Below are 27,147 nucleotides of genomic sequence, written 5' to 3'. Positions count from 1 at the left end.
AGGAATTCACAGGGAATGTGAAGCAGTTCAAATGCAGCCTGGAATAAAGTGATCCGTCTCTGAACAGGTCTTCAAATAGAAGGTTTTTTTCCTCCAACCATTTTCAGATAGAAATTTTAGGTTCTACGGAAAATAATTTATAAGAGAAAACCCATATGCAATTTCTCATTTCTATAACTCACTAATATTTTTACATCTCAAATAGCAGAAATCAAATTAACAGTTTTCATATGATTTGTATTTTAAATAGTCTTTCTCAAGATAAATCATATTTTAATGCTTTTCATTCCAGCAATGTGAAAACAGATGCATTAATCATCTCAAGGCACAGATCCAGCCTGAAATGGATTACAGTAGCCTTAAGAGGGCACAGAAACTGGACTTTAAAAAGAAGGATTTAAGAACAAAAACAAACTTAAAGCAGAGTTTAGGCAAGTTCAGCCCAATTGCCCAAGCAGTAAATTCTGGCAGAGACCACAGCAGCCGGCTCAGGCCTCGCCTGCGCCTCCTACCCGAAGCGGCAGCACCTCTGGACGCGCTGAGAGAGGTTTAAAAAGTAAAACCGATTGAACTCCTGAAATAGATTTTCAGGCAATTTATGGGCGTTATGAAAAAAAAAAAAGGGTGAAAAAATAAAAAGAAAAAAGATTTTTGTTTGGTTTTTTACATTTATGAAGATATTTTGAAAGGTGCCGTGCGATTCGCTGTGGACACTCAAGTTCTTATTTCTCCACAAAGCATACGTGATACCAGCGCTCTCCTACAGCACATTGCCAATGTAAATATTTTGACATAAAAGTGAACATTTAGGTGACAAATGATAGTTCAGGCTTTGTGAACTCTGCATTCCTGAATGGCTGCCAAGTGCCAAAGGTGACATTTCGGAAGCCAGACAGCTGTCCGGTGGAGTGGGATGCTCGCCACCACGCTGTGAACCTCAGGCCCTGGAAAAACCCTGGATGCCAATGGGGTTTCTTCATCAAATAACTCAAATCTACAGCCCTTCATGAAAAGGATAAAGAAAGGGGAAACACTTGAGAAGTGCGTGACTAAATAAAACACCGAGTGCAGGAGTTTTTGCTGTTTGCAATGTTGGTTGTAGCCGTGCTGGTACCACGCTCTGCCGTGTGCCACCGCTTACAGTACCCAAACCGCAATGACCACCAAAATCCTCCGGGTGATTCACCCAGGGCAGATTAATTAACCAAGAGAGGCAGCAAATTCCTGCAACAAAGTTATTCTTCCCTTATTTGCATGGCCAAATGCCACCCGCTGATTGACTTCTCAGTGCAAACTGCATCTTCCTTAGTATCACATTATGCCAACTAACTACTTTGGACATTTTGGACTCAGATTAGGAATTAAAATCCCTCAAATTTGTTCATTCTCAAAACCGAAACCAGAGGGTTAACCTGTAACTACCACAGCGGTTGGAGTATGACCTGAGAAAGGCGATGATCCTATTTAGCCTCATCTAACTATGAAAGGGCCAGCAAATGAAGGTTATTCTCACAAATATTCTTGTACCATCATTTTAATCCATAACATCAAGAAGAGAAGCATTTCCCTTCAACTCAAATCCTTCAGTCTGGCAAAGCTTGTCCGGTCACAGCAAAACCAGGGAAGGATGACAGACAGAACAAATAGGTCGTATCCTTAGTAACAAATTATTTCTTGCGAAATATAAAAGTTAGTCAAAAGCGCAATTCCTCCTTTCACGGGAAATGTTGAGAAAACTTCTTGAAATTAAATAATCAAAAGCATTTCATTCCATAAAGTGAAAATATTTCATTATTATAATTAAATGAAACTGCAAAGTCAAAAGGAAGTGAAATGTTTCAATTTTTCTATTAAAAATCTGACGGAATAGATACATATCCTCACAAATATTTTTAGTTAAAACAGCATTTTCTGTTTTAACTGCTGCATTAACCACCAGCCATTTCCTCCGGTGACTGATCTGGTAAAGATTACCTCTCCCCCACAACAACTGAGCCTGTTAGTAAACAGAGAACACAAAAATGCTAAATTAAAAAGCCGTATCACCTGGCTTCCACAACAAGATGCACTGCACCGCCATGCACATCACCAGTGTACGCCGCGGAACGCTGGCTATGCAATAAATCATTTTGCAAAACCCAACTCAGAACAAACCACAAAGACACATCTCAACAAAGTAATGACAAAAACATCCGACTAGACGAAAAACACAACTGAATAATAATTTGCGAAAGTATTTCTGAAGATGTTGATATATTTCTAAAACAAGGACACCGGGGAAATTGATCCTTGACACTGAAAAGTAATAAAAAAGAAGAGACAAAACAGATGTTAAGGACAGAATAGTACCTGAGTGACTAATGGATTAGAGAACTAAATAGTTGTTTAGAAATCAAAGTTTTAAAAGAAATAACCAAAGGCTTCGGCACATACGAATTCATGTGTGCTGATGAGATCACTTCACCGCAAAGATTTCCAGCAGACGCTCTTTCAAAGCTCTCCCTGAAACACCACGCTGCTCAAACTGAAAAAAACCACTGGCAATTAGCAACAGTTTCATGAGCATGTTTATAGGCAGAAAACAGTAGAGGCACGATTGGCCGCAAACTGTTGGAAGTCATAGTAGAGAAATCCTCATGGAAAAAACCCTGCCTGTGCTGCAGAAAACGGCCGTGGAATTGCAGAAGTATTCATTAGGCTGGTTGAAGAACAAAATCTTAGAATAGAGAGTTTTCATCTATGAATAGCAAAATTGAAGAGCTGTATGAAGTAGTGTTTACAGTAATCATGATTCAAGCAATACCCATTTCCAGAAACAAAGCAAAACAAAACAAATGTTCTATAAGCTCAAGTGAGAAGCACAAAGTGACCCAACTTTACGAGATTTTGAGAGAGTAATTCCAAGTGAACGGCAGACACTTTCCAGGCACATCACCTTACAAGAACTAGTTAAAAATCGCTCCACAGGAAGCATGTTCTATGACCAAAACCCACCCTGCAACAACAGCAGGTTGGAAATCCCAAATATAAACACACCCAGGTGTTTATCATTTTACAACTGGTGCTAAATGCCCTATTTTGACCATTCCCTGCCGCTTGGGCTAAGGAGGGCAATTTGAATGGAAAGCCGAGTGCCACCACAGCGAGCACCACAGGAAATTCCCAATTATCCTTAATTCAAGAATAGCACAGTGGAGGACTACTCACATTTTCTTCAACTGAGCTGTCACACAACACCCGAGTAAAGAATGCCATAACTTGAAACAGGTTCTTTAACTGTATTCACAGCCATAAACCGAAGGGGCTTCCTGGAGCCAGAGGAGCCGAGGGGCACAGCAGGGACCCCCCGCTCCTGTGAACTGCTCCAGTGTTTCATTAGCCTGCAGACTAATTACACTCTCAGAGGCAGAACTGAGGGGAATCAGAAGTCACTTCTGCAGCCCTTGGCACAGGTCTCTCATTAGCTGCAGTTCAGCTGGGGTCAGGAATGCACTTTATTATTAACACCTGGTACCGGAGGGGGCTCGCACAGGAGCTGCATGGGGCCGTGTTCAAGACAGCAAAGCGACGGGGATTATTTCAAACTGAAATTCTAGTAGGATGCCCCACAGTGGTCCTTCACAAATGCTGGAACTTTGCGCTGAAGGTTAGAAATACGGATGAGAGATTTACAGTGCCTACGTCTCATCAGCAAAATGAACGTTAACTGCAGCTCTCAGAGCAAAATTTATAATCTAGCTCTAGAAGAATTTACTAACGTTTAGAGTCTTCTAAACACAGCGGCTTTAAAACACAGTTAAAAATTAAGCTGATACCAGTAAAATGCATGGAGTTTAAAACTAGTCTAGAGACTAGTTTAATTTACCTACATTTAATAAGCTTCTTTTTTAATTTTATCATCATGTTTTCAAAAATGTTTTTCTTGCCAGTTTTCTAGTTTGGAAGTACACATGACCAAAAAAAACTTTATTCTTTACAAAGAGGAAAATGAGCAAACAATATATACAGATTACTATCAAAACCATCAATTTTTTAAAAAATTGGCTTTGTTTCCTACTTGAAAAGGGTCTTTACAATCACTTTATGTGAAAGTAAGCAAAAGAGGAAAAAATTACTCATGGTGGGGAGAGGGAGAGACTTCATTCTCCATTTGTTCTCATAGTTTCCTTCTATACATGACCACTATAATTTTTCCTCTCTCAGACAGGTCATTCCAGTTAAATTTTGCAGCTTCTAGGCAAGGGCAGACATACCCGTCTCTTCCTAGTTCATAGTTCAATTAATTGACTAAGGTTGTGCAGAGCTAATTTCTCCCTGGTAAATCACGGAGACAGAAGCTGAGTAAGCCCTGCTGGAGGAGGGGCTGCTCAATACAGAGCGAGGAAAGAACCGACCAATACAGACAGACACGTAGAGAGATCAATATTAAAAAAAACCACGCTGCTTACCAATGCCAGCAACCGGCCATCCTCCTTCATCGCCAGGAAGCGATTTGCGCTTACGCCTTTGATTGACACCACTCCTCTTTCTTCTGCTTGAAGTTGCAGTTTGACTGCGAATAAAAAAAAAAAAAAAAAAAAAAAGAGAAAACTACTTTTTCACAGCCATTGTGGTATTTCAGCACCTGACAGTGAAGCCTACTGCTTCAAGCCGAAAACCAGAGAAAGCACGAGCTTCAGCTTGCAGCGAAGACAGTAAGCTTTCAATCTCTTTCAGTCTCTCGCTCTCTGATCCCATTTTTCATCAAAGAAAATGCTTACTGCAAAGTAAGTAGCTATTGTCAAATTGGGAACAATAAGCGTGAGTTATCCTTCTATCTTCATTTCACATAAAAGCAACTTTAAAACGCCATAGAATTCCTTGAAGGATCACTTATGGCATGGTCAATGGCTCATAGAAAATGGAAATTTTTCATGGCAATTTTCTTATGGAGATATTTCTTGGTGTTTATGGAACAGCATCAGACATTGAATACATGCAACTCTATACAGCTAAATTGTCAGAGAGGCCTGAGTCTGGACTACAATTAAGACCATCCAGGACCGGATCACTTGCTAAATATTATAGCAGTTCCCAACGGAACAGTATCAATTAGTTTACATCAAACATCCACCAAGTGGTTAGAATAAACAAACAGAACTGCAAAAGCAGATGAGAATAGCAAAGACACAAGAAATGGCACTATACAAATCAGGAACATGAAAAGTAGGTTTCTATGAATCAATTATTTAAAAAAAAAAATGAACAGTCTTTTTTTTTTTTTTTTTTTAAATCAGCAAGGTCATATCACACAGCTTTTAGCTACTACCTGTTAATTAATGCAAAGTCTAAACTGATTTTTCTAGCCACAAATCAAATCCAGTAGTTTAGATTAACACACAGATGTCTTCCCCTTCGCCTGTGGCTTGTTTCAAGCTGTAAGCCAAAAGTGAGCTCCACCTAAATCCAGATGAGCTGTTTGCTATTTTTCTTCGTTTTTCTTCCCTGATTGTTCACATCGTGTTCTGAACAACAAATGAATCGAGCCTTTAAGTGTTAAACCAGCAGAGCCAGGAAGTTGCATTTGCGCTGCATTTCAGCCTGACCTCACCAGGAGCAGCTGCGACACCGAACCTCAAAGGTCAGGCTTTTCAACCATTAGCTACACAGGATGGGCAACACTGCAACACAAGAAACTACACCAAATACCACTGAAAAGTCCACCAGACACCTTCTACGTGACTTAGGCATTTGTGGCTCAAAAAAATTCAAACACTGTGTTGGAACTGCCATTTTTCTGGAGAAGGAAAAGGACGCAAATTACCATGTTGTCTCAAACCTCACAGAAGATCCTGTTCTGTTCCAGCCATTTTGAGAACATCTCCTTCTGGAAGCCTAACTTTGAGTATTTAAAACATCATTTAAAAGGGGGGGGGGGGGATGGCAGCAGGAAAGCCCATGCAGCAACTCATATGAGCTCCTTGGAATGCCTGCAGCTTAACATGTGGTCCTTCCCCCTCCCCTTCACAGAAAATAGACACCCATTCCCTGCAGCCCCATCCCATCAAGCCAGCTTGCACAGGCAGTGCGATCCAATCTGATTTCTGATAAAAACAAACATAACCATTTCAGTAAGAGTAGAACACAAGAAATTGGATCTCCCAGACCCCTAGGTTTCTATTCTGGATGGCCATTATTTCCAGTGAAACCCGCATCTGCAAACCCTCTCACTGAAAAAAGAGCAATTAGAAACAAGCCTAGATAAGTACTATCTTTCGGTGCAATACTGTGCTTTCATCCGCAGTTCCATTAAACAGGGATTTTTAAGACCAATTATACTTCCGTAATAGGAAGCAAGATCATTGCAACACAGGCATCAGAAATGAGGGAGAGCTGAGAAACAGCTTCTCCCCTTCTTGGGATGCGTAAGATGAAGACGACTTTTGCCAAAGAACTGCAGCAGCTAAAGAAGGAACAAGCAGGATGTCCAAGCTGGTACTGGTTATGTGTCCATCAGGTGTCCGAATGAAGGATGTGACTCATCCGGTGTGAGACACTATCAGGGTTTCCCGAACCGAACTGGACTGGAACTTTCCCTGCCTTCTGCTTGCATCCCAGAAATTATTTTTAGGAATGAGTTAAAAACATTTTCTATTTGAACAGACTACACAGAGATCTGACCATGATAACAGCCTGGCCAGAGGAAGCGACAGCTGGGCTCCATTCCCTCAGAAGGACTCAGCCAAGGACTTGCATCAGTTTGTGTTTGCCCATTCCTTTCTTCGAAGGGAAACACAAACCTGGGTCTGTACAGTGAGACTGGAATTACAGCTCAGCAGGGAGAATCTGATGGGCCGTACTGGTGTACATCATCTCAGACACCAGCTTCATTCACCTACCTGCTTTATTAGATTATATAGAGTTTCTTCTATTTAATGATGCAGTTTTAAAAAGCCTGACCTTTTAAGCCACCAGAATTAACGCTTGAAGTGACTGTATATTTTGGAGTGGCAGCATCTCTAGAGATTCAGAGGGAGGCTGCTGCTTAGTTGGCTTTTTGTTGTGGGGAAAAAGGGACTTCTGCAATACAAATGAAAACTTTCTTGGGTTACTTCTGTTGCTCCTAAAGACAGGACTGAAGAAACTCCAACAACAAGAATACCAGGAACGTGAAACCTTTAGGATAATTGCTGAAAACTCTTTTTGAAGCATTAAAATTATTTCACCTGATTTTTTGCTAGATACAGACAGAGATCAGAGTTACTTGTAAATCTACCAATTTGTATACACAACTGAAGCCATATTAATACAAATGCTGCACTCTAAAGAAGATAAAATGGTTTCTTATGAATTATGTGTCTGTTGCCATTTTGTGCAAAGAAAAGAAAAAGCCCAAGACAGCTCCCATAATTCACTAGTAACTCCGGACTTCCAAGGAATACAGAAACCTCTTGTAGTCATAAAAAGTTAGGTGAAATGTCTAATTTCATCCCAGAATCAAGTATCCAAAATACAGCCCTCCCAAGTTATTAGGCCAAAAATCGGACTTGTGAACAGCTTCAAAAACCTTCAGTGCAACTCCCTGCCCTCTGGGGAAGCAAGAATGTGGGGAAGTGCTCCAGTCCGGGCAGGGACTGGGGGAAGTGGACATTTGAGATGTGCTCAAGCCTATACAGCTTTCACTGCACACTTAACAAGAAACAGCTGTGTGAAATATCTGAAAAGTAATATTAATTACTGCAGTACAGACTTACTATGCTTCGTGACTTTCTCTTGATAAAAAAAAAAGCGCACCAACTCCTACAGCGTCATACCAGGCCAGAAGTTCAGATTCTGTAAAAACAAACTTTTAGTAAAGGTTTTAAGGCCTGTAAAAATATTTGTACAGTTTGGAGAAGCTTGTGAAAAGTGTTACTTCTTAAAAAGCGGGGGGCGGAAGAAAGATTTTCCTGCAGAGTTTGAAAAGCACTGCAATACTGGAAGCCCCTGAAGCAAAGTCAGCTTCACTGGGTTTTCCTCTCCAACTCGAAAAAGCACATGAATAAACAGAACCAGACTAGTACTGTAAGTTTTTCATGGCTGAAATAACTGTAAGTTATTTTACGGCTTTATTAACACAACGTAAGTTATTTGCCACAGCGTTGTGTTGATCTGCAGATGCCAAGATACCACACAGCCTCGCTGATCACACACATTTTGACCATGCAGTCATCACCAAAAGCAACACTTCTAGGTTTAGCTCAATGCAACTTGGTACAATCGGTCAGAAGAGAAATGGAACACTTCACACCGGCGATCTGTATCTTTTGCAGCCTTCAGGTCACCAATAGCAATAGCTCAGACATGGGCCATCATTTCAGATCTACTTGTAATATTTGTTTTCAGCACCCTTGAACCTCAAAACCAGATCTATGAAAGTAAACCAATTAAGAAGTCTGTAATCCAAAAAAGTAGCACAGATTGTTGTGAAACAGCCAATTAATAAACTGAGGGCCAAAAAGGCACATTTTCCCAGTTATCCTGGCAGTGCCCCTCCGGCATGGCAGCGAGTTATTTCACTGCTCACATTCATAGCATGCCCTTTAATTTGTGACGAACGCCAAGTGCAAGGCTACAGTCGATGCCTGCTGCTTTTGTGACAACAGAAAACTTGGCACGCTGAGCAAATATCTTGAGGACTGAGACTAAGTCATCACAAAGTTATGAAATAAAAAATGCGACCTTTATGCACTGACAACTGAAAAGGACTCCATAAATTTATTACTAAGCCTTTCTTCTGTACCTCTTCATAATAAGCTGAAGTATAATCAGTCTTCCCTTTTTCTGCCCAGTAAGAAGAAATGAAGTGCAAGATATACAAATTTAATTCCATGGCAGGGTAGAAATTCTGAGGAAGAAGGATAAAGTTGTGTCTTTGCAAAGATATACAAAGGGTTAGAAAATACGAATGGAATAAAGACAAAGTTAAGGCACTGAACTAGAATTCAGGAGATAGATTTAAAACCTTCCTCTGACACAGATTTCTAATACTGTAAGATAAATTATAAAAGTATCCTAAATAAAATTCTCCTTTGAGCCATTTCCTTGTTCAGCACAATCACAAACCTGAACAAATGAATCGGTTAGCAAAATGCAATTTATGGATATAACAACACAGTCCATAATATTGCAGTGAAGATTCTCCCAGGAGAAAAGATACCAAGCCCAGGAGAAGCCACTGTACAAACCCGCTGACAAGCTGTACGCTTAAAAGCACAAAGACAAAATTCTGAAACCAAAATTAAATCAATAGGTATTTACAGCCTGCAGGACAGATGGCATTAAACAAATTTTTAATCAGAAGGTGATTTTTTTAAAAGCTACCTGGCTCAAAATCAAGAAATGCCTACAAAAGTTCCAATAATAGGGAAAAGATATACAATATCTGAAAGTACACGATGAGCAAATCTCTCCATGACATCAGGAGATCCCATCACACTCTTCTCCTGGGAGCCACATTTTCCAATTCCATAATAAACACAGGAGTAAAGTACCACTAGCTGTGCCATGGCCCCTCCTCAGTTAACCCACACGGCAGCACCACCACCATCCCCCAGGTAAGATCATACAACTCATGTCTTCAGCACAGGAAAGACACGCAAATGTGCAAACCAGAAATTTTTAATTATGGGTCCAGAGAGTTACTGTCTTTTTCAGTCATTCTGTTATCATAATGAGTTTTTTCCTCAGGTTTTGCTAGAGGATTCCCATACCAAAACAATCACAAGCTCTCTGTCAGTCTCTTGACCTGCAAAATGCTTTCCACAGGCACGCTGCTTCCGAATCCTGGCTCCAGCTGCTAACTGAGGGTGGTGCATCCCAATTCCAGAACATGGTGATTCTGCATCTTACAGCAGCCGAGCTGAGAGAGCTCACTGAGCCCCGGCTCTTCCGCCAGGATCCGTGGACCTCCACATCTCAACACAGCAGTCGAGGCGGAGAACGCCAATGGTTTGTCAATGCTTTTTCACAGCGAGGTGGGTGAACCACTGCTGAGCCAAAATAAAGGAAGACTAAATCCTGTGAAAATTCTGACCATGTTCATTTTTGACAAGACATGGAAAAGGAGTCCTAACTCAGTACCCAAGTTGTCTAACATCGTTAGAACTATCATTAAAGACTGTTTTATATACATACGTACACACACACAGAGCCTTCTAAAGCTGTAAGGGTAATCTAATACTCAGAATTTCCAGATTTTATTTTAGTCGTATGTCTTCTTGCTTATAATACCATCTACAGCTCTATATGGCAGATTATCCGAACAGCTGCATTTACCTAAGGAGATAATCATTAACTAGGAAAAAAACATCACTTCGGATGTAGCTCGAGTGAACCTACTGTGCCTTCCAGTAGTATAAAAAAAGGATAGAGCGGGGACATTTTTTCTTCACAATAGATAGAGGCTGAGTTAACAATACGTATTCGCTGCTGTTCTGGCTGAAGAACAATACGAGTTACGGGGTAACCTGAATTTCCACTGAAAGCAGGCAATTTGTGGCATTAAAGGACGTTGAACGTGCGTCAAAATGCCTGGCAGAGAGTTTTCCCCACCTCCCATTACACCCAGCCCCTCCTGCACAAATACAGCTGTTCCGGAGCACCTATATATACACACAAGTGTTCGTACAAGATGAACCTGGGGTTTTTTGCCAGCTTCCTTTCCATTAATGCAGGGACTTTGTGGGTAAGCCCTTTCCAACAGTGACCCTCAGGCAGGGAGATTCTTACCAGCACCTGAAAGGCAGAATGACTAAACAGACATTTTCCTTTTTGCTGTAAGACAGTTTAGAGAAGATCAAACAACACTGCTCCCTGACATATACATTAAACAGGTTTAACAGTTTTGGGGTTTGTTTTTTTTAGATCAGGTCCTGATCCTGTAACATGTTAAACACAAACACCGGCCACACTGATGTGTTCCTTCCCTGCAGTCAGCAGAGCTCTGCAGGCATGGATTTCTGCGTGCGTTCGTGTCATTAGTGGATTGTGGATGTAAAATTATAGTTATGCATACATGACTATCCCTCTTTCACAGGATATATGGCCAGGACAGATCTACAAGTTGCAGGTTAAATTAGCCAGCATATTTGAGAAAGAGTTACAAATTTATTTACGCATTTATTTCACAATTTGGAGAGACTTTTCTAAGAATTTGGAAGTTGAAAAGTGGTATTTAATAGCACTGTGGTTGGCAAGGTTTCATATTTCTGGTATGACCTGGATCTTCCCCATCTTTTCTTAAAGAGCTCAAAAAAGTATTTCCAATGCAGTTTTGTATACGCCAGTGGAGAAAAGCACTTTATGGACAAGTAGCACAACAGAGACAGAAAAGACGCTCACAAATGCAGACAATACAGAAAACGTGAAAATTTTCTGAAAGTTCTTTCCTTTCGCTGGGTGCTAGAACTGAAAAATTACACGTACAATGAAAACTCCAAAGTCCTTTTACAGTTCTCCCAACCCAGTAAAGCTTTTGTAATGGCCCAAACCAAATAATACTGCGCTAACTTAAATGGTCCCAAATGGTTTCATTGCTCTGCATCATGAAGGGTTCGGCCAAAAATCCCCTTCAAAATTGGTTTGTTTAGAAGATCTTGGCAAAATCTAGCAACTTGATAGTTTAGAAAAGGAAAGCTGCACATTTTGGAAGTTACTCACTGCTGAGCTCGTACTACCTTTCTCGCACCCTCCCAGTCGGACGTGCCACCAGGCTCCTGCATCTCAAGCCCTTTGCCCGGGGCAATCGGTGAGCGCAGAGCAGCCACGTGCTGTTATTTTACTCATAGCAGCTGCGCTGGCTAACATATTCTGGTACAGGAGCATGCCACAGTATCAGTAAGGGAGAGGGAAAGGAAAGGTCATAGTGGGGAAAGAAAGGGACAAACACATTAGGAAAATAATACAAGACAGAGACGTAAAGTGCAAGCAGCAGTGAAGATGGGGCAGGGTAAGCGTACAGTACATGAGGGTGCTTTACTGGAGCGTAAGGCAAATTCCTGCACCTTCAATAGGCAGAATTTGAGATGTATTAGCCAAATGAATTCATAAAATCCCCATTTCCCTACTCCTTCACAAGGAAATGGGAAAACTAACCACTACATAAGAGAAACCTTAAAATAAAAGCCAACCATGAGCTCCTGGCTTTGGATACACTTACATAGCAAATAAAGGTATGATTAAGCTTAAACTATATTCCTACTATAATCTACCTAGCAAAGACCCCAACAAACAGACTTCAGTGGGGACTAAAACCACAAGTATTCAGCCACATTCTCAGAATCACATAAAATTCAGGTCAGGACGACCCTATCTAGTCCAGCCTCCTGCTTAAGGGTCTCCATCGCTCCACAGTGAAAACCCTGCTGTCACATTTTCGCTACTGCCAAACGTACATGTGAGCTAAATCAAAGCTCACGAGGGTTCACTGTTGCTTCCCGCAGTCACAGCTCTCGCTGCTGTAAGGCACACCCCCTGTGCCACACATACACATGCAGGGGCTGCTTTCATGCTCTGCAGAGTTTTCCCACCTATGCCAAAATGCTGCTCGCAGGGCAAAACCATGCAACCTGGATATCCACTTTCTTCAGTACCTCCACCCTTCCCTGCAGCACCCCAAACGCTGCCCTGAGCACCCAAGATGCCCACATCTTCACTGCTCTGCCTCCTTCACTTTAACAGCCTTCTTAAGGCTGTAGGAAAGAGAAGCCCTTTTCACTATTAACTCCCTGCAAGAATGTGACGTGAAAGACAACACTTTACCAAGAGGACTCAAAAACATCGATCAACCAATGCTCCAAGAGATTTTTTTGGAGTTTGTGAACTTCTCAAGAGCAAACACATACCTTACCCAGACACTGCAACTAACAGAGCCACTTATGGACCCTGGAAAGAGAGGAGTCTGATACTATTTCCACCCCCATTTTCACTAACATACAGACGCTTTATGTGAACTAGAAAGGTCATTAGCAAAAACACCTCTCACTCAGTTTACAAGAAGGGAGAGTTTATGTACCCCCTGAAATCCCCGGCTGCACGTCTCTGGATCAATGACTAGCATTACTACAGTCTCTGCTGTGGAAAAGCTAAACCCCAGCCAAAAGCTCAGGGCCCATCTCCAACATATTTGCAGAGGCCCTGTAAGGAAAATCCTTCCCGGAGGCCCCTGAATGACACTGCGGTGAAGCTCTTGCGCCAGCTCCCCATCACTCGTCCTCCTGCACCTCCGTGCCCACAGAAAAGAAGAAAACAGCAACTCTTTTGCAGTGTCACTGCTACAAAGGTGGATCACCTCTGGAGGGAATAAGTATCAGAAATGCAAGGAAGTTCACAAAAAAGGGAGGGAAAAATAAGAATCAACAACGCTTTGCTAACTGCAACACCCTACGACCGCATTCCCACTCCCGCATACTCTGTGGCTGAAGTTGGCTGATACCTTCATGCTTGGGGGCAATGTCTATTCCCAGCCAGGTGTCCAAGCAAGACATACAGAGTGGGGCGTGCTTGCTCCACACCTAACATAATAAACCCTCCCAAACCCAAGGGCTGGTTCATCAAAGAGACACATGCATGTATACACAAACGCACAGATTAATACCCCCATTTTGGCATTTCCAGAGGCAAAGCTGCCCACTGGATCAGATCCAAACCCCAGCCCATGAGCTGGTGATACCTACTGTAACTTATGTCTAGGAATTAGGAATATCTTTGGTTCTCTCTCCCCCACATCTAATCTTTTTGATGTCTCTTTCTCAAAGACATATTAAGAATATTAACATCTTCTGCTAACTGATAAGCCTTGCGTTGATGTACAAGGCATTCCCAGTCTTGGGACTGCAAATACGAAAACAACTCTGCTCGCTTTCATACACTCATCACAACAACCATGCCATGGGCAGAGTTGCCGAAGCACACGCTGCCTAAAACCTGCAACACATGCGTAGGGAGAGAGGAGAAACAGATTATGAAAAACAGCAAGCGAACCTTAGCAGGAGAGGTGGTCTTTTAATAAACAAAAACCACAGAACAGCAACAAAAACAATCAAGCAAATGAAGTGTCACACTGAGAAATAGTGAGTCACGCTCCAGCACAAAGGCACATTTCTTTGCTTTCGCATGACAACATTGTAAGTGTATCTTTTTCCTTTTTGCCAGCCAGCGGCATAAAACCACTCGCAGACAGACCTAAGATCTTTAAAATGTAAACATCTACAACAAAAATATACACTTCTGAAATATGAACACTTCAAAAAGTTCCGGTTACACTCAAGAGTAAATCCAAGGCTTTAAACAGAATAATAACTTGTGTAACTGTTTAAATAGCAACTTGCTAACCTAGTCTACCGCATAACAGGGACATTCACAGATTTTAAGAGTTTTCATCTTTTTAAGTAGTACAAATAGTGAATACGATGAAAATTATTTCCCTATTCAGGTTCTCCATCTATTCTCATTTATATCTTAACCTTAATTCCTACTAATATCCAACTCCACCTAACATATACCTGTCACACTGGGAATGCTCCCCAGGAACCACTGTTTACCAAATGCGCAGCACCATCAAATGCTCCCTATAAGTTTCATACAAAGGACAGCAAAGCCATCCTGCAGAAGAATAATTTCAGGATAATGTGACATACATAATTTCCGGCAACAGTCTGGCTTAGTGCTCCTTGCCTATGTGCCCACATGTAAAACGCACAATTACGTTTCTCCATTTCACACGGCTTGCATAAACTGGTTGATCAAACTTTATCAAGTCCTTTAAAAGTTAAAAGCACTGGAGTTTCTGTATTCTGCTTAGAAAACACAACATGGGTATTCTGCACTGCCGAGTAAAGCAAGCAGCAATTGCTTGGCATTGCATGAGGATTTCAAATGCCAGACACTGCAAGGACACCATCGTGTAAAATTCTTCAAACTACCTAGCTGCCACACTGTTTGCGGTCTCCTTGTCCTTACAGATGAGCTGACTGCATCATTTAGACTCAAGAGGGCAAAATCAAGCAGAAAAAATTACTAACTTTACCAGCAAAGAACTTAATTCGTTACTCGGTACGGGTAATAAAGCCTAGTCTCCAAGTTACTGATACCTTTACCCCAAATTCTTGATTTAGAACAATGTTTGAGGGTTTCCATATCAAAACAATGAATGCATGTTCACACATGCTTTATAGGACTTTTCCCAAAGGAATTTTCTCAACAAGGGTAACCCCTCGTGTATTTCAACCGCTTTCACTTCACTTAATATTCCCTTACTATGACCTAGTTTTCACTTGCAGCAAAATAATCATACACAAAAACAGGGACAACCTGAGAGATGCCCAAAAACATCACTTCAGAAGACAGAGAAGGTAAAATGTATCATTGTTGAAAGGTATTTTTAGTGCTTCTTCTTCAGGTACAACTCACACAACTATTTAGTAGTACACAGTATTTTAGGGCTGTAACTGATGTCAGAGCAGTAACAGACTCAATGAGATGAAAGGAAAAGGCTGCCAGAGCAGTGGTGGGAATTTGCCAACCCATAGGCTTAAATAAGCCTTAGTGTCACAGTTGGAAAGGAAAAGCTGGATTTTAGAGATGCCAAGAAGAATCAGCAAATTGGATTTCAAGAGTCTCTGCAGCACAGTGGTAAAAGAGGAGCTGAGCTGTGTCAGGCACCCAGGGTGCCAGGGAGATGGCACAGCAGGCAGGGGTAGGAGGAATTCCTATGAATTAAGTTGCCCTTTAGAGTTGATTGTTCTTTATCTGGCCAAAAGGTTAAGAGAGAGTGACTATGCTTGTTTTTCATTTCCCCCATATCAATACCAATGAAACTGCATTAATCACTGAGTCTTTAATAAATATTTTTGCCAAAAGTCAACAAAACAACAATCAAAATCCATACACATGCACACCCAGTATTTCACTGGTGCCTGTCCACCTCATTTACTGCAAGGACAATGCAAAGACAACATTAAACCCAGAGATTTACTTCATCCTCCATCTATTTTATCTCCTTCCATCAAGCTGGTAACCACCCTATGCTGATATTTAAATAACGCATCCACAGGGAAACTGCACAAGCCGCACTGAAGGATGAGAGCTGTCAATCACTGCTGACCCTGAATAGTAGTGGACCAGTCTTCACAAAAAGGCTCTAATTTGCTTTTGAATGCAGCCTCACTCGAGTACAAAGAGTTCTTTGTATGAAACCAAATCCCCTAATACCAAAAAATAAAGTGCACGGTGCATTTTTAGAGTTTCCTTCAAATATTTGGGTAATGCTCTTCACTTTTACAGCCCCCTACGATTGCTCCAAGGAGGCAAACAGAATATACCGCGGGACCCAGCCTGTAGCGGGGAACCAAGAACGTGGGTCTGCAGGACTACAGAGAGAGGGATCAGGCTGTGGTCACTTCCACAGCTTCCAGCTCTCCGAGTAAAAACCCACGGCTTATTCTGAATACCTTCAAACCATACTAAGAACAGACAAGAGCATTTTCCTGACAAGAAAAGAGAGACCTTAAAATCTGCAGCTTGAAAGAAGCTACTTGGCTCTCTCCTGCTTCAGCCAGACCGTTACTAGTACTCACTACGCTGGTTTAAATCTACTGGCTGGTTTAAATCTCCACACTGCTCCAGACTTCCCTGCAAGAACATGCTCCCAAAGTATTCCATGGCCACAAGCACCAGCAATCGCACTGCCTCACCTTCTGTCACATCAGATCAGCAGGCAGGCCAGACACCTCTCACTCCTAACATAATATCACATAGACAATGCTCATCCATGTTACGAGAGCTTGCCCACTGAAATTCAGCCTCATCGTGAGACCCCTTGCTCTGCCCTTCAATAGCAAATAGTAACACCTTACAATCACTGTTATTATCTCAAACACAGGTAGTTAAATGCTCTGGAAGACATCACTTCTTGAGGCAGTACAGCAAGCAGAAGGTTGGGACTGAAATTAATTAAAACTGGCAACATGGGACAGCTCTGTAGATCTCTTCAGCTTTGAGGAATTCCTGCATTTCTAAGGACACAAGCATTGTAGGTCTTTTTCCTCAACTTTCCTGAACAAACTACATTACTGTCAGTAAAACATCTGTAGTGACTCTGTAAACATCTGTAAAACCACAAAATGAATCCTTCATATTTACATATTCAGAGGCATGGCCAGACACATGTTTAGCTATTCATCCCAATTGCTCCATTACAGTTGGAGAAGCCCAGTGAACTGAATCCATATATTATTTCCCAGAAATGCTCAGCCTAACAAGCCTATGCAGCAGGATACCCTAGGTGACTTCCAAGGAGATGACAGCCTCTCCCCTACATCCGCTATATGGCCCTCACCGGCTGCTTATCCACACTAAAAAACGCTCTCGTTTTTGTATCCAGCTCTGTTGCCACAAATAACAGAACCTAGTGGAGTATTGCACAAAACCACTCTACAGGTGTGGGTCTACATCCAGAAATCTCAGTCTCACTATTGGTCTTCCCACAGTTGTGGGACTGTATCAACACTCAGTGTAATACGGTCCTAAAATTACTACTCTAACCTGAAATGTAATATAGGTGACAACCGCGTGGACTCTATCTGTTCATCCTCTTCAAGTCATCCATCAAGGAAGACGTTTTAACAGACGAGATGGTTCAGGACATGGTACCACAAGACAGGCAGTGACAATCGAACCGCTTGCTGCCACTGGAAAGGGGCAGTTCCTCTCCCTCCATCCCACCCTCCCAGCTGCACACTCCTATCAGCTCTGGCACTTTTCTTGACGTCTCAGTGAGCTGCTTCAATGCATTAAATCACTCAGAAACTAATGCAGTGGAAGAGAGAGCGAGCAAATGCTTTTCTGCCAGTTCAGCAAATCCATCTGTCCCTTTGCTGAACTTGGCGGTAGAGGTGGTGCCAACTACAGCACAGCCGAGACCAGGGGAAGGAAGAGGAGAGACCATCCCTTGTAGCAGCAAAGACTTGTTGGATCAGCTGAAGCGTCTGACCATAGGATCCCTTGGACAGTCACCACTGACAACGTTAACAGGTGATGTTAAAACACAACACTGGGGAGGGAAGGCAAAAAGGGGATGTGGATAGAAATGAAACACTTGAGTATTTGGTTCCCCAGTACCTAGAAACACCAAGAAAGGATACAGTTTGCTAAAAAAAATGGTGCCAGTCACAAGAGGTGCTACAGACATTTCCCCAGAAGAGGTGTACCAAGCACAGATGGAGATGCTGCAATGCCTATAACACTTCAGTATGTTAAGGACATCCTGTATCAGCAAAAATAACTATAGACCTACACCACCAGAGAATAGCAACAGAATGTCTAATGAAACACATCGTCACAGTAAAAGTTTGCAGATGGATGTCAGGCACCGTGGGTCAGCCTGAGAGTAGAAAGGAAAGAGCCAAGAAACAGACTGCAAATATTTTCAAGCTGTATCACAGCTGGTATCTATCCTTGCTTTTACAAAACACAACACCATGCAGCATTTCATAGCCGCGAGTACCAGGATTTTGAGACTTGCACATTCCAGCTGGAATCCAAATGATTGCTGTTTTATGAGATCTGCTCAAGTCTCATCAGAAGGTAAAAGGCAAGCTAACAAGCTCCACCATACAAGAACATAAATTCACCACATTGCCACTGCAAATGGCAATGGAGTCTAGTTCCTACTTTGCCCTTTCCTAGTACCGTTAATCTCTTTCTCCTTTGAATCACTCAAGCAATGTGGTTTTCAAGCTCTAAAAGTCAAACATGAGTGATAAGTTCATAGAGAATCACTCAACCAGAAGCGTACCATGACAGTTTGTGTAAGATGACCTCCACCCAACTTTGTAGACATCATCTCATTTATGCTCTCGGACGATCATATCAGGATCCAGTCAAAATCTGGCCCTACCCTGAACAAACAAACAAAAAACCCGTAAAATAATAATCCTGAAATGCCACCAGCACTCCAGAGAATCACCCTTTAAATATTTTTATTGAGAAGTCAGGATGCAGCAAGACAGGAACTAAAGTTTACCCATATGTTGTTCACAAAACACACTACTAAAAATGACAAACAATAACGAGTTGCTTTACTTTGAAATGCACCGTCTTAAACAGATACTAATAAAGGTAAAGGCTATTAATTCTCCATCAGAATTAAAATGCAATCTCATTACTGACTTTTAGACTTGAAGCGTCATGCCATAAACATTTCAAATATCACAGGCTATAGACAGGCAATTCACAGATTTCATGCGAGTATGTACTTTTCTCAGTCACAGTAACTTGAGCATTCTCAAGATCACCTTTATTTCAGAACTGGATTGTGTTAAGCTTATATGGTCCATTTTGTTTTTACTAAATAACTGCACTAAACTTGCTGCCACCAACAGTCAAAAGGCGTCTTTGTTTCTAGGATTATTAAGCAGTTTAGTACAATCGATCACCTCTCAAGTATTTTGAAACAGCAGATGGCCAGGGATCCCAGGGCAACGCTCCCAAGAGTGCTAAAAATCGTAATAACCAAAATACAAGTTTCAGTCTTCTGTTGTTCACATCAGAAGTTATGGACAGATTCATGGATTTAGTTCAAACTGCTTGAACAAATGAGGAAACATCAGAAAACTATTTTTCTGGGGAATAAAAAGGAAGAAAAAGGTAAAAAAAAAAAACTAAGCTCGAAGAAAACTTTCAAAGAAATTCTTGTTACATGTTTCACTTCAGTGTGTTAACAACTCCTTAACTATATAGAAACCACTGAATAATTACTTTTTAAAACTGCTTACTATATATTTAATCCAAGGGAGTTGGGAAAAGCTTACAGAAACAAAACATCACTGAAAAGATTATGATTTAAAATTCAGGTTGAGACATTGATTAATTAAAGGGCACTTAAGCAGAATTCTGCCCAGAAAAATGCAGTGGAACAGGTCCCCGTTCTTTTAGAAAATACGATAGCTGTACGTCTTACATGGAAACTGAACACGAGAAGAGGGTGTTTTTCTGGGGTTTATCCTCAAGCATCTTTTGAACCCTGTGACTGTTAATTCTACTGCAAAAACCAGTGCTACATCTCTTCTGGCCCATTCAACTGCCTGCATGCTTGGCACTTCTCTTGCTTTCATTACAGAATGCAGAACTTGAACCTGCTTTTATTACAGCAGATGAATCTGAACACCTTTTAAAATCTTCAGTAATATGCACCTAACAGTTTAAAAAAAAAAACACCACCCAAACCCAAATCCACAGGTTTTAACTAACTACAATTTAGTCTCTTCATCTAGTATGTCAAAAGAAATCATATTTTAAAAACATTACTAACATAGTTCACCTTCTGTAAAATGTTTTTAAATATATTTCCACCACAGGACAAACTTTTTCTTAGAACCAGCTGCACAAATTTCAAGCATTTATTACCCAAATAAATACCATTAGCAGCCACCTGATCTCCTTTTCTGGATGAGCAATTCAGGAATATGCGTCTCCATTTTATCACGATGATAAACATGCCAGAGCCTTCATTCTGACTTCACTAAATGCCATTCACGCGTCACTGCAGTTTTTACCAAAAGTTTTAATACACCCACATAAGCAGGTCATAAAGACAGCTTTTGCAAGAATCTGTATTTATGTGACTATCTCCATAGTTTCACGGTATATTGTCAAAGTACTATATGTTATCTGTATTTGTCTTATTCGTTCAGCTATGGGTGTGCAATGGCTAAGCAGGAGTTGGACTACTTTTTTCTATAAACAAGAATATGTAAGTAGGTATAAGCACTCCTGATTTCTAAAGCCTGTGAGAAGATTTAAGGACTAAATCCTGCCCTCTAGTGTACCTGGGGATGGTGGTGCCCTGGGAACCTTCCACGCTCTTCCTACAGCCCTTTCCAAACTGGGCAGAAAACAGCTGGGAGAAACAGGACAGTTCATTGCCCACTGGAGACATCTCATATTTGCCTTGCTCCATCTTCAGAGTGTACCCACTACTTGGTCACACACCTTCGGGGTGGGTAAAACCCACTAAAATCTGGGTAAGAGGATGAGCAGACACTATGACAGATGAGAGAGCATCCTCCCTTGAACAGCACAATCCCTCAGCATGCCCAGACAACACAGGTGGTCTGTCCCCCATTTCCTTAATTTACTCTGCAGAACCATGCAGAAAACAATATGATTGTATTTCTATGACAAACTATGTGGAAGATGCAAAGGAAGCATATTCTCAGCTTTTTTGCTGGGGGGCTCTCTGCCGTCTCATTCCCTAGAAGAGCTACATCTGAGAGCAAGGAGGAATTTCTGTGTTATGTCGTAAAGCGTTAGTATTTGGCAAACCAATTAAAGTCTGTGTAACAGATCAAAAGTAATGCAAAAAGAGTCCATTTTCAGAAGGACTTGGGTAAAAGCAATATATTTTGATGTTTAGGGCCAGGTTTAAGAAAAAAAAAAAGTCAACTCTCACCTAGTGCAGAGATTTGGCACAGGATGCCCTGTCAACAGTTCCGGCCACATCTTTGAGACACCAAAGTGGGAGAGGAGATCTTCCGAGTCCCAAATAACTTATGCACCTATGAAAAACTAAACACGGGGTCCCAAACCTTCTTACTAAAATACTTCTTGTCATTCACTCACATTTTTCTTTGAGGATCACAGTTAGTTTTCTTCCATTTGCACAATTTCTATCCTCTTAACTAAGATGGTATGCACTACAAGTCTGCATATTTCAAAACATTTACAGCATAACCATTTAAGTGTTGTGTATGATACAAGTAAAAATCATAGCATTAACAACTACTTATGAAAGGAACTTTCTTAAGAAAAAATTTTCCTGGACCAGTATTACCCTATTTTACATTTTCTTCAGATATTTATGGAAGAGTAGCCAGGTACTGAGCAGGAAGGAGGTATTTCAGACACCTGCAGGGCTGATAAAAACTGCTGAATCCTTTCTGAGTGACAGGCTGGAGCCTTGTCACCTCATTAACAAGTGGACAAGAACGGCTCGGGATTCCTTGGACGCCTTGGTTTATGCTCACCCTGAAATAAAGCTGCTTGAGAAATTATGGAAATATATAAGTGCCAACCATTCCTCAAGCGAGGGAAACTGTGAAGGGAACCAGCTGTGCTATTAAGACATTTTCTAAAATGTATGGATAAGTGTTCCCTTTCCATTCCCCTTGCTTTTCCCCTTCACCGGCACTGTAGCCTCTTTGAGGCAAACACCTCCGCAGGGTTTCTAAAAGCCTTTCCAAAAAGACTGTGTTCTTTGTACGTTTTCCAGGGCAAAAATCAGTTGTTGTTGATCAACAACAAAAAAAGACATGTTTTTTGTTTTGCTTTAAACAACAAAACTCTAAGAAAGTGCCTTCTGTTTCTTGTTTGTCTGAAACGTACCTCTTCAAGGGAAAAAGACTCAGCAGAAGTCCCCAGGGTGCGTCCAAAGGGGCACTTCACTGAAGTCACTGTACAACCCACATCAGATGTGGCAATATCAACCTCGTAAGACGTATTGTCCTGTTTTTCAGCTGTGTGAATCATGCGATTCCAATCCTCCGGCACACAGGACATCAACTTCCATTCCCAATTTCACTAACGACACAATTATGAATAAACCAAGGTGAATGGGGCAAGCGTACAACAGCCAAAATTCTCGGTGCCATGACATAAAACAGACTGTAAATTTTGAACAAGCTGTCCTTAGTACTAGAGGCAGAAGCGGGGGAGCAAAAAAGGACATGGCTAATGGAAATTTGTTTACAGTATGAGATTTTGGTCTGAAACATAAAGAGATAGTCATTCGCTTTCTAAAATAAGAACTTCCTTTAAAAGTAAAAACGAGGATGTGCTAATCAAATACTATTTTGTATAATTAATTCATAAGAATAGCAGCTCCCACAAGAATCTCTCCTAATTGTCCTTTAATAAGATTTCTAAACCAAATTCTCTGCAGCCATTATATTTCTTTTCTCAAAACCATCTTACAAAACCTTTCACTTAACTAAGAAAAACACTGTGAGTTACTTGAGGTGTATATTTTCTTTGTTAATTTTTTTTTTTTTTTGGTAAAGTCTTCTCACGTTGTCCAAGATTTCTTGCCATCTGCCATGCCAACGTGACCTGCCAGGCATACCACAAGATTTCACAGGGACTTCCACAGAGCAGCATTCACCAGGTCAGAGTTCAGCATCGTGCAGATTCATATCTAATGACGTACTTACAGCAAAGATGCTAAGGATGTGAACCACGTAATGCCGTAGCAACACGCCTCGCTGACGCTTCAAGCACTGATTTCTCCATTTCTTGGAATTAGAGTTCTTCCAGGAGGGAAAAACCAAAAAAAAAAAAAGAAAACCCAAAACCAAAAACACACACACAAAAAACCCCCCCGAACAAACAAAGAGCTGTCTGATTATGAGAAAAGGAGAGCGTGACAGCAGGGGACAAGGGAGCGGCTCAGGCACAGTGGCACTCTGTGCCTAGGTGCACTGGCTGGAAGCAAATACCACCAGCCCTCCAGCTGTATCACACTTACAAACCATTATTTTTGAACAAAGGGATTTTCTGCAGATGGTCAGAGTGCCAAGCTGACGGGAACCTGAGCAGCTCCCCGGCAGCTGACTTTCTGCAGCACAGGGCAGAGGCCACGCCACTCATTTATAACTCAGGTTTTCCTTTACCTGTCGATGCCGTTCACTCAAGAAGAAAAAGGGTAGGAAAAGAGAGGGGCTTCAGAGAAGCAAGTGCCAAAGGACAGGGGAAAGAATACTAGTGATCAGAGAGTACTGAAGAGGCAGAGAAGAAAAAGTACAGAGAAAAAATGGAGAGCCAGAAAGAAATGACAGCAAAAATAAAGCTAAAGAGAAAAACCGAGAAACCTGAAGGGCAAGAGTAAGGCAGTACCACCAACACCAGAGAGATTTTCAAACATAATTCACTACTAAGAAAGCAGTTTAAAAATTTCTAGCATTGATAAGGCTTAACAGGAAAGGAAAACACACATTAGACAGGCTCAAGAACATAAAATTAATACTAATTTTCCTGGCAGAATAATAAAAAAAAGGGGGGTGGGAGGATATGATTACAGGGGAGGTCTATGATGAAAAAGACGACAACAATGAATACCACCACCACTCAGGGCAGCTTGGCCCAGCCAGGTGAGCACAGAACAGCACGCACCACTGCTGGCATTTCTCACCGCAAACAGCAGAGCACTGGATGAGGCAAGAACCTGAGCAGGGACAATATCTGGAAATGCAGCTTCAGCCTTCTACATCCCCAATTCAGCATCACCTCCCTTTGCAGCAAATTTCCAGCATATTTTCATAGCTACTTCTAGGGATCAGATGACATGTTTGGTGAACTAATGAGATTTATTTCCTGTAAATATTCCCACATTTCCCAAATACAGAAGGCTAAAGCAAGCTAAACATATTACTGCACGCTTTCCAGCACAGATTTGATCCTAAGCAGTGACTGACTGGTATGTGTGAAAACCAAACCACTTATCTGTATGGCAAATTAATGCTTTGCTTTAGGCACCAACATTTGAAAAGTCCACGTGCAGTGATTTACTTCACTGTATTGGCAACAGATGTATTTTGTTACTACACGCACAACATTGACTATGCTTCCCTTTAAACCAGTACCTGAGAAAGTGAGAAATGCAAATGCATAGAACCAAGTCTGAAAGCTTCCTATAGCTTTTCCTAAGAATACTAGTTGGCCTAATAAAGGATACTATTTTCCCAAAATATACTATTCCAATATATATTCAGCCCATCATACGTACAATATTTCTACCCAAGAGTCTCAAAATAAAATAGCCTCAGCCTGAAACCCAACTTGGCAATGCTGTTATTGGGAACAGCCTGTTACAGTATTTCTTCGTAATTGTTGGAAAAGCTTTTTTGCAAGTGGTAAATGTCTAAAATGAAAGGAATTTTAAAAAACTTTGGTCTGTCTCCTCCCTTGCTCCTCATCTAACTTTAGTCCCACCTGTGCATTTACCACTCAAGCACAGGTGCAAAACAGATGAAGAATCACAGTAAGACATTTCACCTGCTCTTTATGCAGAGTGCCTGCAGGCAGGACGCTGCCTGGTCGAAGCACACACATTGTACAGTAAGAAGTTTTCTCAAACCAAGAATCACGTTGAGACTATGTATCTGACAGACAGCTATTTTTAGCTGTTTTCAAGGAAATACCTCACAGGCATTTCAAAAACTTGCCACTACATCTGAGAAAACTCCATGCTGAATACTTTCAAGATATTCTGAGGTCTGCAAAAAGGCATTTTGTTCTTGGGACAAAGAACAGCCTAGGTGCCTAACAGCACCCTGCCCCACGGTCCCTGCGAGACCACCTGTCGGAGAGCGGGTGCCTGGCACCGCACATGGTGTGGCCAGCTCGGGTCACCGACCCTCAGACCGCACTAGCCACTCATCCCATGGGCTGTGCACCAGATCAGGTAGCAGGGGACAAACTGCTTCTACTGGATTCCACGGGTTTTGTTTTATCTGCATTTTATCTGTCCTTATTTAAGCTTTTTAAAAAATAAAAAAAAAAAATCACAGCATGCAATATTTTAAGCCAAAAAGGTGCTTTGACAGTACTTTGTTATAAACCCTGCTTCCTTGAATAGATTTACACTTCTTGTTCCTAAGAGTACTTGTATGCTAAGAGTACTTATGAGAACTTAACGCACCGGGGAAAAAAAAAAACCCAACCTTCTTTCTGCCTTTATGCAACTAACGCATTTACGGCTGCCGTGTAAAGCAGCCAAGTGCCGTTACCCCCATTTAAGAGTCAGACAAACAAATTCAGACTCCTTCAAGCACGTAAGCCAACTCTGCGTTTGACAACCTCTGTACCGCAGCAGGTTGAATGAGGAGACGCCAACCAGAGTTTGCACCGGGACATCCCACCGGTGCCGATCCGGTACTGGGCTGTGAACCGTGTGTCTGTACCCGGCTATTTATGCCTACTTCCACACGCTTTCTAAGCAAAGCTCGCTGCCGATGCTTCAGCGGGGCGGGCCGGCGGCCGAGGCGCCGGCCTCGCTAGGGAGCCCCGCTGCCCCGGGCGGAGCGGCCGCCCGCCCCCGTCCCGCTCCCGTCCCCGTCCCGCCGGGACACTCACTGTGCGGGTCGCTCTTCTCCCGGACGCCGTCCACCCTGCCGTCGGGGTTGATGCGCAGGAAGAAGCCGCCGTTCTTGCAGTAGAGCCGCTTCGGGTCCTTGAAGTGCCCGGGGGGGAAAGCTCCGCTGCCCCCGTCGTCGGGCAGCGCCGGTAGCGTGGTGATGCTCCCCGCCGCCGCCATGCGCCGGGCCCCGGCGGCGCCCCGCCGCCCCGGGCCCCCGCCGCCCCCCGCCGCCAGCGCCGGGCGGCCTCGTCCCCTGCCGCGGCTGTCCAGCCTCGCCGAGCCGAGCCCTGCCCGGCCGAGGGTCCCCGTCCCGGTCGGCGGGAGCTGCGCAAGGGCGCTGCCGGCCGCAGGGAGGGAGGAGGGCGGGTGCGGAGAGCCGAGCACGCCGGGGACGGGCTCCCCGGCGGCACCGGGCTGCCCCCGCCGCTGCCCCGCCCCCGACCGCCCCCGCTCCGCGCCGGGGGCCGCTCCCTCGGGCGGGGGACACACCACACGGACCGGCAGCAGCAGGTCCCGGGCTGTCCCGGGAGCGGAGCGGGGCGGGGGGAGCCCAGCATCGGCTCCCGGCGCCGGTCACTGCGGGAAACGTGCCGGATTCAAGGTCGGACATCTTCTCCTCTGGCTTTATGAATAAAAATAACCCGAGAGTTATTTTAAACCGGGAGAAGTTATCTGGCCTTTGTATGGCGTTAAATGTGTTTAAATCACAACATAATGAAACGTGTTGACCTGTTAAAATCCACGTGGCAACTATTTCACTTCTGTGCGTGTACTGGAGAAAACCAGTCCTGTTCCCATTTGACAGCAGCAAAGGCATCAACCAGTATCTACAAAAGGCAACAAGTGAAAATTCTGGCACTGGCCTTCTAACGCTACTAGTATTTCTAAAATACATACTTTATAAAGCGTATTGACCCATCAAATATATTTTCTTCTTGAGACTGACAACAAAACAGGGTAACGAGGTTTGTTTCCAAATCCATGCTTTGGGCCCCAAA

General features: G+C 42.5%; 1 protein-coding gene across 1 annotated transcript in view; it reads right to left on the bottom strand.

The window, feature by feature from the left end:
• The window catches only part of FGF2 (fibroblast growth factor 2), a 28,281-nt gene extending 1,955 nt beyond the window's left edge, over positions 1-26,326 (bottom strand). Inside the window, exons 1-2 of the mRNA XM_054203521.1 lie at positions 26,146-26,326; positions 4,449-4,552 (exon numbers count right to left, since the gene is read on the bottom strand). Of these exons, the coding sequence (XP_054059496.1) occupies positions 4,449-4,552; positions 26,146-26,326 (285 nt within the window). The remainder of the gene's footprint in view (positions 1-4,448; positions 4,553-26,145) is intronic.
• Between the last annotated feature and the right edge of the window lie 821 nt (positions 26,327-27,147).

Source organism: Rissa tridactyla, chromosome 5, assembly GCF_028500815.1.
Source record: "Rissa tridactyla isolate bRisTri1 chromosome 5, bRisTri1.patW.cur.20221130, whole genome shotgun sequence".
Lineage (NCBI taxonomy): Eukaryota > Metazoa > Chordata > Aves > Charadriiformes > Laridae > Rissa > Rissa tridactyla.
Note: the sequence above shows the minus strand (reverse complement) of the source record. Positions and strands in the feature narration are given on the sequence as shown.